At 40.5% G+C, this 14,295-nt stretch overlaps 1 protein-coding gene across 2 annotated transcripts in view; it reads right to left on the minus strand.

The window, feature by feature from the left end:
• Positions 1-13,967, minus strand: part of chka (choline kinase alpha) — a 26,138-nt gene extending 12,171 nt beyond the window's left edge. Inside the window, exons 1-4 of one of the 2 annotated variants that reach the window (XM_078257960.1) lie at positions 13,493-13,967; positions 10,846-10,954; positions 8,872-8,925; positions 1,917-2,030 (exon numbers count right to left, since the gene is read on the minus strand). In XM_078257960.1, the coding sequence (XP_078114086.1) occupies positions 1,917-2,030; positions 8,872-8,925; positions 10,846-10,954; positions 13,493-13,728 (513 nt within the window). In that variant the 5' untranslated portion in view covers positions 13,729-13,967. The remainder of the gene's footprint in view (positions 1-1,916; positions 2,031-8,871; positions 8,926-10,845; positions 10,955-13,492) is intronic. The other variant, XM_078257961.1, reaches the window with a different exon arrangement.
• Between the last annotated feature and the right edge of the window lie 328 nt (positions 13,968-14,295).

Consider the following 14,295-nt stretch of genomic DNA (forward strand, 5'->3'; position numbering starts at 1 on the left):
ATGATGACTGTTCGAAGTCGCACTACACAAGATTTGTATGTAAAACTATGAAGGCAAATTAGGTTAGTTAATACAGAAACATGCATCCAACCCAGATTTATATATTTTTCTTTGCTAAAATGATATCCAAACTGAAATACTAAATCAAGAGGCACTAAGCAGGGTATGTGCAGTTTACTGATGTTGTGAAATCCTACATGATATCCCAGTAACCTCTCTCAACCATATTGTCGAGTGAAGTTTAGAGATGACCTGGACCTCGGTCCGGGCATTAGTTCATGTTTCCTCTCTGACACTGTAATTGGAAGAAGGGCTTTCACTTTCTTGCAGCAAACCCAAGTTCAAACAGGATAACATGGATCTGTTTATCAATTGTTGCTGCACGTTTACAGTTAAATGGCAGCTACATTATGTCAACTGAGGTCAAAATGATTTTCTTCCAGGAGTATAATGAATTATGTAACACAATACTGTTTGACTACTGACGAGCAGATGTTTTATGGTTTATTAAATCTCTCTGAACATCGATCAATGATGCATCACTGAACAGTACACCACACACACACACAAACCGTGTTGCATCATTCATTTCATACGACATGCCTAACCATACCAAATTAAAAATCCTCACCCCACAGATAACTGCAAACCTCTTTTGATGGCAATGATAAGCTGACATGTCGTTAGGGTTAGGTATCGTTTGGGCTTTTCCCCGATACTGGTGCAAAAAGGACACTTTTAAAACGGTGCAAAACGACAGTTGGCGACATTAAAGAACAGCTTATTTATTGCTAAGGCCATCTAGTCAAATTTAATTAAGTTATTCAAAATGTAATAACAATAACTTATTTCACCAGCCTGCCAAACATGTATTTACATGTTAAACAAAAAAAAGAAGAACCACTAAATTGCAGAAGGGCACTTTACAACAACAGCTTTCAACAAGTTTCTTGTGTTGCACTTGAATGCACCATGAGCTTACCGGTGCAATTAAACGCAACATAAGGTTACGTCGGTGTTGTTTCTCCGACAACCCCGACTCCGGCAGTGGCCATGGTGTCTGCAAAGTGCAGCTAGTCTACTCTGTGACTTTATCTGTTTTAACCGTGTTGAAGCCAGCTACTAGCTAACGGTAGGTTAACGTTACCTCCTGCTATGTGAAATGTTAACTAGCGCCAAGCGTCTGTTTCCGAGTACCAGAGGGCAGCGCAGGTATCTGAGTAGCACCGAAATAAGGGCACTGAAATCCGAGTTGTCATTCAGTCTAGTAGATACCGGTCATATAGGAGCCATATTGGGTTTCAGTACCCACCCTAAATGTTGTCACTAATCCTCTTAACTCACATTCAGATATCTGTATGTGGGAATTGGAACAGAAGGCAAACCTTTTCTGCCAAATCTGACTAGGATTTATATTTTAAAAAATCCTTTTTTCCCCGTTACCTTTCGATACCCCACTTTTTTACATTTAACAAAAGAAGCCTTCACAAGAAGATTCTAGGTATAGACAAGACATAGTACAAGAACCCAGTAAACTAGTCTATCATTGGCAACACTTTGAATGAAATCAGGAACTAGGACGAGTCCTGTAAGTAACATTACAAATGTGATCAGACATTCATTGCCAGATTCCAAGTACTACTTTACTACTTGGTGCTACAGAAACATTTTCGATACCTAGTCTTTAACGTACACCACAATATAAAAAAATGTCCAAAAGTTTGTTGAACTGAATCACCACCTCTCCGTCAGTCTTAACAAAAATTGGAAGTTTCACAATCATTTGAATTTATTCCAGTTACGGAGAGCATAGGGTGTTCCTATTATTTTGTCCACCCGTTCCAAATGATCCCACAATATATACAAGTAAACGTATACAAACAGATGTGCATATGAACAACAACGTGGTGACTTACAGGGACATACTGCTCCAGTCGGCCCTGAGGGAAAATACCGTAGAGTTTCGGTCCCAGCTCCCTTTCCGCCAAGATAGCAAACATCACACTCTCCAACACCATGGCCTCCGCCCCCTGAAAACACACAACAGTATAAAACTTAGCCTAACATTTAAAGTGTGAGAGACACTACCCGCCAGTGCTGCAAAATGAAAAGAGAACAGAATGAGAAATGAGACAAAGAGCCTTTTCTGGTCTCTATGTCTAAAAACATGAAAGTCAGAGTGAGGTAAAGAAGCAATTCTCTTGTCAGCCCCATTCAGACCGTCAATCTGTAACAGTGCATGGTTCATGTTAAAGTAATGACTTTTGCTCATGCTCTACAATTTGACTGCTCTGCATTCAGAATTGAATAGAAATCAGGGGGTGGAGGAGAAGAATGGGGGAGTCTGAAGAGAAAGGCTGTGGTAAGGGTTAGTTGGGTTTACCTGTGAGAAGAAATCACCGACGGCGTACAAACAATCAGAAGACTTTCCCTTAAGTTACCAGCTAATGCTAGCGGTAGCTAGATAGCTTGGTTGGAAGAATGCTGAACAAGACATTTTTAGGCGACCAAAATGTTCCAATCAACTTTGATGAAGTGAAAACACACAGTGAGAGGGTAATCATTTAAAATAAGCCTCTGTCACGTTGACAGGTCGGCGTGTAGCCACGCCCTTAAAGCAATCCCTGCTTTATCGTCTATTTTCAGATGAACGGGGCCATAATTTACTGAATGAACACCATGCTGTTTTGAAGAAGACTTGAAAGTGGCGATTGAGACCATAACTTGTTAAAATTGTTTACTGAGGTAATAAACTCCACCAGTCACTGCTGAAGTTGCTGAAGCAGAGAGGACAGCCTTGTCTTTCTCCCTTTATCTTAGAGACACACAAACGTGGCACACCAACACACACACACACACAGCCTGGAGTCCAGGGGCTCAAGGTTCTCTCATACCAACACAAACACGTGCCCTGGAGCCTGAAACACTAAATCTGTGTTCTAGTTACTCATCGACTTGATTCTGATTCACTCTATTGTTTGGAAAAAGACAGAAAACCATGGCTTCTCGCCAAATAGGCAAGAGGGCATTGGCAGAGGAGAGATTTATACCGTGGGAAACTTAAACCCTGATTAGTGAAATTGTATTTCTAATAGCATCTCTTTGGGTCAAAGTTGCAATGAAGACAGAAATAGGTTCACTGATTGAGTTGAGTCGAGAGGCATTAAACCAAAATAAATGATTAGGTGTTAGTTCAATTCAAACTAAGAGCAAGCAGCTAGCTAGCCAAAACATTAGTCATTTATTATTTTATTAATGTTTTGACTAGAGTTCCTTATAGTTGCTAGTTATTAAAAAAAAGGCCTGCTTAAAACTTTCTCCAGAAAGTTTTTTCTTGGTTTAACTCAAACAGTAAGAACATAACTGCCTCAGGATCAGCTCTGCCTCTAAAAAAAAATACTTACAATAAAAGTTATGCCAATATAGTTCAAACTGAAATTTCAATATCAATCTTTAAAAGTGTACCTAGCAGTTGTCAAATGAGTAATCTCCATCCACCATGAGATGGGAAGAGTTGAAAGTTACAGAAAAAGCTAGCAAGTAGAAGTACAATTAGGATAATGCCCTATAGTTGCTTTCAGGGTTTGTAGAAGTACTTTGGTAGATACAGCCACAGAATCATGATATTTCCCTTAGGGTCTAAGTTTACTGACTAATGCTGCAATCTGCTGCATTTCAATGTAACCTTCAATACCTGCAATAGACACAATGATATTTGAACCCTCTTAAGTGAATAACCTTCAGATAAATTGCTGCAGAGACAGAGATTTGGATCTGAGCACTGGAGTCTTTGGCTACTTGCCCGGGAATGTGCTTCATACTGGCTGTCCAGCAGGAAGCCAGCTCAAAGGAAACAATACTGCCTGTGGCCTTCGAGATGTCACATTTCTCAAAACAAATACGGTCCTGTACCACCTGTAGAGATTACTCTAGGACACACTGGTATCTCTGTTGTGATACAGTTGGAAAATTACATTACACTCTTACTATCACAAATTCCTTTTTTATTTAGGTCAGTGTTTCCCACACAGACTAATTTGTGGCGGTGCGCCGCACTATCAAACACCGCAAACACGCACGTTGCGTTTCGTTATTAATTTTTTTTTAACGCTATTTAAAATACGCAGCATATTCGTTCAGCTGCATTTCCTTTCACTGCTCTCCTCCGTCTCTCTGTCACTCACGTCTCGCTCACATACACACACACAGCCCCTCCCCCCGGGAACACAGCGTCTGTCTCCATGACAGGAGAAACAGGAGAAGACGGCTGGTGAAATTCACAAGTTCACGAAAGGTTGGTATCTCGTGAACACCTTTACACAATCACACATTAAAAAGTGCTATAAAAATATTTTATATTCTGAATACAATGTTGTCAGTGTGTTAATGTTGAGTCCCGACCCGACTCTTAGCAAACAAGCGATGGCGCCTGTTTTAGAAAGTTAACTAGTCGCAAGTTTGTGGTAAAATGCAGTTGGGTTGTCGAGATCAAAACACTATATGTAGCAGCTGTGAATCCAATAAACTTATTATAAATAATGTTATCTCATTTTTTTACTCTTACACTGAATGTTCTGCTTCAATCCAGAGGAGTATTGAAAAGTATTTTCCGCGACTGAAAAATGATTGTGTTGAGGATGAGGAGCAGCCTGAACTGGAGGTATCGGTCTGAAACAGAGCTCAACAGTCCCACCAGTGGAATTAGTTATGTTATTAATTTGTTTACAATATTTTCAGGCTTCCACCAGTGCTGCTGAAGCAGAAAGACAGGGTCAGGGAGAGAAAGAGATAGATTCGTTAGGCATTGAAGAAAGAGTAGGAGATGAGGACAGCATCCAACAGCGTGTCCTCAGTTTTTGATACTCGATTGTATGAAAATAAGTATCTCACCCCCCCCGACACAAATTGCCTTCTAATCTGTGGGAAACACTGTAGTTAATTATTAGTATTATTATTACCTCGACCAAGGATGCTATGTTTCCGGCTCAGTTCGTTCAGGATTAAAAACTCCTGGCCCCATTTCCATGAAACTTGGTGGAAGGGTTATTAACACGGGCTACGAAAAAAACATTCAAATTTGAAACAGATCCGAATCACTGGGCAGATACACAAATTATTGTTTCCTTTCGTCAACAGTGCAAGATAGGGTATTTGTACTGCATTTACGTAGTGTCAGAATAATCTGAAAAATGAGTTCCCCATCATATTATAAGGCTCCCCTAATCCGTTTTCTTTGCTCTTCGTTGAATATTAGTATTAATAATAATAATAATAATAATAATAATAATAGTATTTCGTCAAATACTGTAAACAGCTATTGCCATGTTGTTTAATCGCTATGAGCAATAAAACATAACACGTTGTTCGTAGCATCCAGGTTTTTTCCACATTACGACTTAAAACTCATGAACACACCAAAGTTGAAACAACAATTTCCCAACTCGGAAAATAGGACCATACGAGTAGCATGGGAATGCACTAGAGCTGGGCGATATGGAGAAAATCAATATCACAATATTTTTGACCAAACACCTCAATGTCGATATAGGGGCCGATATTGTAGGGTTGACAAACGTTTTCATAAGGTATTTACACAATGAGCTTTTTGATAAGTTTTCTCTGAAATCATTTCTCAATTTGTGTTCAATGCCCATCAAATTTCCTAAAGCCCAAGGTAGCGTAAAATGGCAGAAAAATAAAAGCTGCAAATCCTCATATTCAAGAATCTGGAATTATTTGATTATCAAAAAAGTTGCTGATTAATGGACTGTCGATCGAATAATCATTTCATTGACTTATTGTCGCAGCTCTAATTGAGGATGAAGTTCTATCATCTGCAAACAAACGGCACTTTGATATTCCATTTGATTTATGTGAGCTTATGTGTAAAGAAGAAGCCTTGGCATTTGCTAACTTGGTATTGTTTCAGTAGACTTCAACCGGATCAAGTCATGTTTCATTTTAATTCTCCCATGAGCAGTGTTTAAAGCAAATACCCACAGGGCACACGCCTTCTTTTCCTATATGTGCATTGTGTTTCCATCAGCATTATATTAGTAACAGCAAACAAATGAAAAGTCTGTCCTCTGAACAGTATGCAGCATATTCTGCTTCATTCTCAGGGTATTAGCCTAGAGAATACTCCCCATCATTATGTAGGCCTAATGCCTTATCCGCAGAATGCTGATCACATGCGCTTTCAAATCTCCAACGTGAATTAATCACATTACCATAATCATCTTGACACACATACTGCCAGACAACAAGCTGTCTGGCAGACTGTGCAGAAAGCAAAAGCAAAGACTCCAACTCCTGCGGGGTCTGCTTATCTGTATCACTTCTCTGACAATATTTTCAGCGTCACATCACACACAGTTAGTGCATGATCTCTTTTCAAGAGATAACCTTTACAGAACAGCCTGAGTGTTTGTGAACAGGACTGTACAATCACTTTGATTGAGAACTATGCCAGCCAATGTTGACTGTGCTCTTTTGTAGTGCACCGATTTAAATTGAAGATCTGGGGCTTACCAATAGTTGTACTCAAGAGACTGTGAATTTGGTAGTGTCGGTCAGACAGCTACATTGTAGAATGGAATGATGTTGAAAACCATTAAAGCCCCTGAACACTTTAAGTATTTCTCCATATCCTTAAATGTTGATGATTAAATAAGCAACAACTACATTTGAAAAAACATCTTAAAAACTGGGTGGCTGTGGTTTGATCAGATTTGACTGACAGTCTGGAACAACCCACCAACTGTGATCGGATTCTAATTCAAATATTGCTCAATTCTGATTGGTGCACAAGTGAAAAGAGCAGAGAGGGGGAACAAAGATTTACAGGACTTATGTGAAATAATCACAACAGTTTTACCTTGGGCAGAAAATAGTGTTAATGTAGACCCAATCTCTTATAGTGAGAAGTTGAAAATAGGTTTGCATTGCCTTTAAAGTCATATTCTTATTTCAAATGTCAGTTATGTAAATGCACTAGGCCATTCCTCCCTTGCTTTTTAGAGGCTGTAACAGCTTCCCAGCGTGACAGTGCTCAACCTCAACCTCTGTTCATTTCCTCTGTCCAGTTTTAAATGCCAGTGTATGCTTTAACGGTCTGTTTGATTTGGGTCACTCCCCCAGTCAAGTCTTCTGCCCGTTTAAAAGTTAATAATCAACAATAGATGTCGAGTCAGCACTCGGGTCAGACCCAGAAGAATTGTGACATTCCAAAAAAAGCACTTCCCTCACACCATTTCCTCTTTTGTTGACAAGAAAACACAAAATTCCACTAGTAAATTTGAACATACTTTTTGAATGAATAGATACATAAAGGTCCCAGTCTGACAGCTGATGCAGGCTCTGTGATCATGCTCTCTCTGGATATTTGAATACATTTAAATCTAACCTGTTACGCTAGTCCCTTATCAGTGCTGCTACTCGGCTCTGAGAGATTTAGCGGCTGGCCTTGGGAGTGATGCAGCAGGTGCACCGTGACAGCTGCTGCTGCTGTTTAACCTCAAAACTTATCTGCTCTGTTATGTCCCACCGCGAGTCCAAGAGATGTTTGACAACACTCCTACTCAAAAAGTGATATTACAAAATTTCATTTTAGACATTTATTTACAATTTTATTCATATATTACGCTACTTTTGTGAACCCAAGACTTTTGTAAACTCATTTCAAATACCAAAACAGTTGATGTTTTCACAATATGTTCTGCCTTTGGGCCAAATGATCTCTTTATACATTGCTCTGGAACAATTTGGGGCGTCACTATACATAAAGCTAAGTTTGTTCTGAACATTTTGATATGAAACACATGGGGATCAGATTATATGCAAAAACCCTTAAAAGGAGAATTCAAGAAGAAATCTTTAAATCCCCTTAGACTTCAGAGGGTTAAGTAAAGGATCTAAATACTTCTCCCACCACTGCGTCTTCCATGCGCTGTCCCCACAGGGATTAACACGTCAGCCTCTCTAATCCGATTAGGATTTACCTTGACCAGACAGCATTGTTAGAGAAGGTGGATCGAGGTGAGGTTATCCTAAGAGGCTGACATGGGGTCTGTTCTGCAATAGCCTCCCTGCTAACTGCAGGCTGGATTAGAGGAAAGGGAAGCAGCCAGAGTGATAACAATTGCTAACTGGCTGATTACCTCACCTCCATCACATGGCAGTGAATTGTGATTCAGCCACGTAATGCCAGGATCAAGGGTCATCATGACATCATGCAGGCTAAAGGAATGTCTAGGTCACTGAGGCTTGGCAGTGACTCCAGCTGCCTGCCAGCAGTGACTCTCTGAACATATTATTGTTGCTGCAGATTCTTTTAAAAAACCTTCTCTGAAATTAGTTGTGCTTCTGTACATACTGCCTTGTGTTCCAAATAAAAATGCCACCGTTATATTCAAGCCAGATGAGCTAATTTTCTCAAAATATGAGTATTTTAATCAAGTTTCTTTCATGTATAAACTGAAATCAGTGACTGTAGAATCTCCCAACTCACTTTTTACAGTCGTGCTCTGCCAGGAGTTAGTAAGTGGAGACAGGTGTTATATCGCTTCTGAACCTTAAGGGTAATTCAGGTTTTTTTCAACCTGGACCCTATTTATTCCTATTTATTTTTGAGATATCCACCCAAAACAACTGCCTCAGGAATTCAGAAGACTGTGGGAGACCAGAATAAAAACCCACCCCGACAGAGAGTTCAACATGAGTAAGAGGAGAATTTAGGGAAGTAAAAGAAAGTTTTCAGACATCACGGGGGAAACATGACCTGGTAAGTGTTGTGGTGACTGGATGGGACATTGGGCGACACTATGGGTAGAGGAACATACCGTATTGGTGGCACCGTGGTCAGTTACTTACTTGGAAGTGATTTTCTTTGTTTGACTGTCGGGAATCCCCTTTATTACAGGACATCTATAAACAAAAGAAAAAGGAAAGAACTAGCCATGAATACATGTCAAGCTGTCCGTGAGTGTCAACATAGTCACGCCTACAGTGCAGACAGTACAGTATGAGTTCAAACGCACGCCAAGTCTTTTTGACATGGCAGTGCGGACGATCGGTCTGAATAACGTGCTTAACGCGACAGCCAGAAACAGAGAGTGGAGATAGAGATCAGTGTAGAGACAGCAGGACTTATCTCTGAGGAGGAGAGATAAAACAATAATCTATTGCCCAACTCCAAGCCTGCTGTTGGATGCAACATTTAACTGTGGATTACATATTAAAGCTGGGGCTAAATATACACACATGTATTTATCCTACATGCTATTCACATATCTGCATTGCTGAGAAACGCTGCCTCCAGTGCAGTTAGGCTTTGTTTGATCATTAGTAGCTGTGCACTCTGACAGTGACAGAGTTCCTTAATCGTATTAGCTTTTTGATTAGACGTCACTAAATCCTGAGAGGCAGTTCTGTCCTGATGAAGATGGCTGCAGTTACCTTGGTGAAGGACACAGTGCTTTTGCTCTCTCAACCATCCCTAGCAATAAAAGCTACAGTTAGCTTTTTATTACATGGCCTTTAGTTAATACTTAATGCAAAATTCATTGGGCAAATTTGAAGGCTGAGAAAGCAGAAAAGAAAGCAGCCCATATCGCGGTGTCTTTTATTTATTGCAGCCGGCTGCAACAAACAGCATGAGCTAAATAAAAACCCTCAAACGATTAAATGCCAGCAGAAGATTAGAATATGCTGCTTTCAGGAACTTGGAACAAATGTTTGCATGTGAAATCAATGTACAGGGGGATGTTGACTTAATGGTTATCTTTGGGGTAGTTCCGTAACACTTATCGATACTGGGATCATGGACTCTGGACACACCGGCCACATCATCTTAGGCTCTATCTCTCTGTGTTAAATGTAACCACGGTGGAACTGCAAACAGATAAAGTAACTATCTGCTTTTGCGAAGGAACAACAAGCCAAACTGCACACTGGCCAATGATTTTTGTTGTTGCCGTTTTATTTTTATTTATTTTTTACAGCTGAGCGAGCTGCAAATGTGCGGACTCATCCTCAGACTCCTGAGGAAAATTCTGCTGACTTCTTGACGATTGAGAATCCCAAGGCAGGGAAATAGAGAAGAAAAGAAACAGATAGGAGAGGTGCTTCAACACTTTTGTTTTCCCTCCATACTGTATCTTCCCAGGGTCAGCCAAGGTTGTGCTACATGAGTGTGTGTAACGTTCTTTGTATTAGGCTGAGATTTCAGAGACCTCATACTGTACCGTGTTTTTTGGTGGGTTCACCAGGGAACAAGAGTGCCCAAGGCACGCTCCTTTGGGAAGCCTACGGCAAAGAACACATGCATGTACAGCCATGGGGGTACATCATCATGTACAACAATGGCTAACACGCACACGCGCACATACATACATACATACACACACACGTGAACACACTAAGCATATGACCTGCAGATGTACACACACACACATGAACACACTAAGCATATGACCTGCAGATGTGTGTGCGCGCACACACGCGCACACACACACACACACACATCGGTGGTGACTGTCTCATCACACAGTTGCATGTATTATCTTTTGTTGTTTATTGTCTGGTTTATGTGATTATCAAGTCAAGCTGTTAAATAACCTTTGACCCCAGTTACATGAGTCTTCTCTGTGACAAAGACATACAAGTGAAACATTATATAGGTAGGTAAAAGATAATCAGTGTATGATTTTTACATTTCTGTTGGCATTTGTGTGTGCTGTACATCCTGGTGAAGAGTTTGGCTTACTTGTACCTCTCGGTTTGTATGGTAAAAAAACGGCGTTTAGCCGTTTGTCAAGGACTAGTGATAAGAGATGTGGCTCCCACCTGCAGGATGGCCCCATAGAGGCGCAGCAGGATGCTCCTGGGCTCATCCCAAACAGTGTCCACGCTGTCAGGGAGGCTGCACAGGAAGAGCTTGTTGCTCAAACCACCCCTGGAGGACAGACGGTCAGACAGGATTAAAGAAGTGCAGACAAAGGAGTGTAAGCCCCTAAAGAGGTTTGAGCCAGCCCCAAAAGACAATCACCAGCACCAAAATGGTAAGAACTGAGAATAAAAAAATAGCAAATCCTCACTAAATGTGTTTAAGAGTAATTTATCAACAAAAACTTGAATAGGAGAGTCTGGCTGTACTGGATTCTCACGGTTATTTATTTCAATAAATAATATCATTTTTTGGTTTTATTTACTCAAGCATAATATACATTTTTGTTTATCAAATTGTCAGAAATAACAGGTAAACATTAATATGAAGTAAACAACATACAGAAAAATATACATATATTATGGGCATAATGTACAAAAATAGATACTCAAATATATTCGAAAAGTGATTTTTTTAGTAGGATATTCAAACGTCGTTTTGGCCAATTGACATCCCTAGAATTGCCACAGAATGGCGGCCAGCTGGTAACAAACAATCTCATATAACAGTTAAACAGTAAGCTGAAATACTTCTAAAAACATTTTAGGCCAGAAATACTGTAGGAAAACAGAATTTTGGTTCATTTTTGATGAGCGCTGGCTAGTTTTACATACTTATTTCATCTTTAGTTGTTTTCAGCCTCCTTGTTTGCTAAATATGGAACAGTATGGTGCCCACTTCCTGTTCACAAACTATCATATTTCAGCCAAACAGTGCACCGTCTAACGCAACACACACACAGAATGTGGAAGGTAAAATAAGATAAGATAGACTTTATTAATCCCACACTGGGGCAATTCCTGTGCTGTGTGTTGTTTCTGATTCTCATCATGTGGCTGTTTGCCAGAAGACACATTTAGTTTCTAAAGAAGCTGGAGGCTTCAACAAAACAAAAAAAAAACACCGCTGGCTAAACTATTTAAAAATGGCGTGTTTGTTCAGGACACCCCCATCGTCTGTCGCTATAGCAATGATGACGCAGTGATTAGTGCTGATTCTCTCTGACCAATCAGGAGTCTGCAGGTTTTCACGTCACCTTTTGGTATCGCCTCAGCTCGCTTGAACCTCGACGGAGGTGGTACTAAATAAAGTACCTGGTAGCAGGGACTTTTTATCAGAATGGAAAAACTAAAAAGGCGACTCGAGCAGGTATATGTGGAAGTACAGTCTGTAGTTGACAGAAACAGCCCCAGGAAACCACCAAGTGATGCATCTTTTGTCAAAGGCGTCACATGGGGGCTTGCTGATGGCCTGTGAGTGGGGAGATCTGGGCATTGTAACATGGAGGGAAGTTTACCATAGTTTATTTACACAAACTACCAACATTACAGTGATACAAGGTTAGTTGAAAATAGGCAAAGTATTCCTTTAATTAGGGATAGACCGATTATCGGGCCGTTTTTTGGCAGTTTGCAGATTATCTGTATCAGCGTTTTATTTGACTGATAACTGATAAAGTTAATGAATTAAAAAGTGTTCTACTTTGGCTCGGCTCCAGCTCTGTGTCTGTCACTCTGCTTCGGTTTCACTTCCACTGAGTCTGACTTCATGTCCCGCCCACAACACTATCTGACTCTCTTTTACTGGGTATTATGTTGAACGTTTCTCATTTATTAAATAATTGTTTAAAGCATTTAAACAATGTTTTGTGTTGGAGTTTGTAACATTCCAAAATTTTGATTTAAAGATTTTCATTTTCACTGTTATCGAACTACTACTAATAATCTGTATCGGTATCGGCCTTGAAAAACCAGCATCGGTCGATCCCTACCTTTAATCATTCCACATACAGCAGAAATGGCTTCAAAAAGGTTTCTGGGAATCTTACTGCAACTCTCATATGTTTCTTTATGATACTATTTAAGATAAGGATAATAGTAATAAAATAATAAGATATGGTTTGGAACTTACTTAGTCAAATGTAGAACTACAGTATCACCTTAGCCAGCTCAACTAATGCCTGAAAACCCTTATTCCAATAAATGGCTGTCATACGTTTGGTAGCTAGCTAGATGTTGTGCTGTTTAAGCGGTACAAGGGAGTTGTGTCAAAAAAACACCATTTTAAAAAGAAAGTTGAGTTTCGATCAGAAATGACTTTGTAGCCTAAACAATACTATACCACTATACTATACTATACTATACTATACTATACTATACCAATGTCTGCCTAAATTGGAAAACCTGGAAAAAATACACACTATACATTGATAGTGATGTATGGTCTTACTCTGAAAACTCTTGAAAATTATTCAGACATGAAAAAAATGACATTTACATGAATTCCTACTGGCCTACCTAATGTTCCACTTAAAGAGCCAACATGTTGTCACAGTGCCTGTATGAGAATAACATGGGAGGCTGCATCTGATCCACATAGAGTACCATCGGCTGCTATAGAAAGAGGCTATTATTGCATCGTATAGGGCGAGTTTACCCTTTAACTGTTTACATCATGAGACTGGACGGTATAATGGCATCCTTATACCACACTAGCTTCGACCAACTGGACCTATTTCCATCAAACAAGCAAATGAACACACGGTACCTTATGATGGCGATATGGAAATCGTCCTCAGCTAGGCTTTTCCAGGCTCCGTGGAGGAACTCTCTGCACCACAGATAAGCCTTGCGCTGGGTGTCGAGGTCGGGCTGGTCGGGGCGGACCAGCTCCTTACAGTCCTCCTCGGTGTCGGGCTGGACCTGCAGGGCGTTTTCGGTTACGAGCAGACCCAGCGACATGGAGGGGGAAGAAGAAACCCCGTTGATAAATTTGGTTTTCATTTTGCGCAAACAATCTGAATTGAAACCCCACTGAGCGACTAAGCTGATACGGATAGGGTCCTCTGTGTCCTCAAATGTATTTTCTCTCTGTAAATGTTGCCTATAACGGACAGAGTGTTGTAGTTTGTTTCTTTTTATTTATTTTGTCGTCGGTAAGATGCAGAGTTTCGCTCTAGCTTTGTTGAGAAGTCTTATATCGGAGAACGGAACCAAGAAGAACCGCTTACTGGCAAGGAATGATTCAAGTACGGGGGTGACGTGCTGATTTAACACAGGGAGGTTGGGCAGGGCACACGTGACACCTCTTCTCGCCCTTCATTGGTTGGCTCGGACACAGTCATACAGCACCAAAACAAACCCGACGGTGCCTTCAGGGACTATCCGACAGACGACATCTGATGTCACAGCATTCTAGGACAGTGGTTCCCAAACTTTTTCCGCAGGGCCCCCCTTTTGTAGATAACTGCCGCCCTCCATTCTGCTGTTTTGAGAGAGAGAGAGAGAGAGAGAGAGAGAGAGAGAGAGAGAGAGAGAGAGAGAGAGAGAGGGTTGTTTTGAAGGGCTAGT

Source organism: Sander vitreus, chromosome 8 (assembly GCF_031162955.1).
Source record: "Sander vitreus isolate 19-12246 chromosome 8, sanVit1, whole genome shotgun sequence".
NCBI lineage: Eukaryota > Metazoa > Chordata > Actinopteri > Perciformes > Percidae > Sander > Sander vitreus.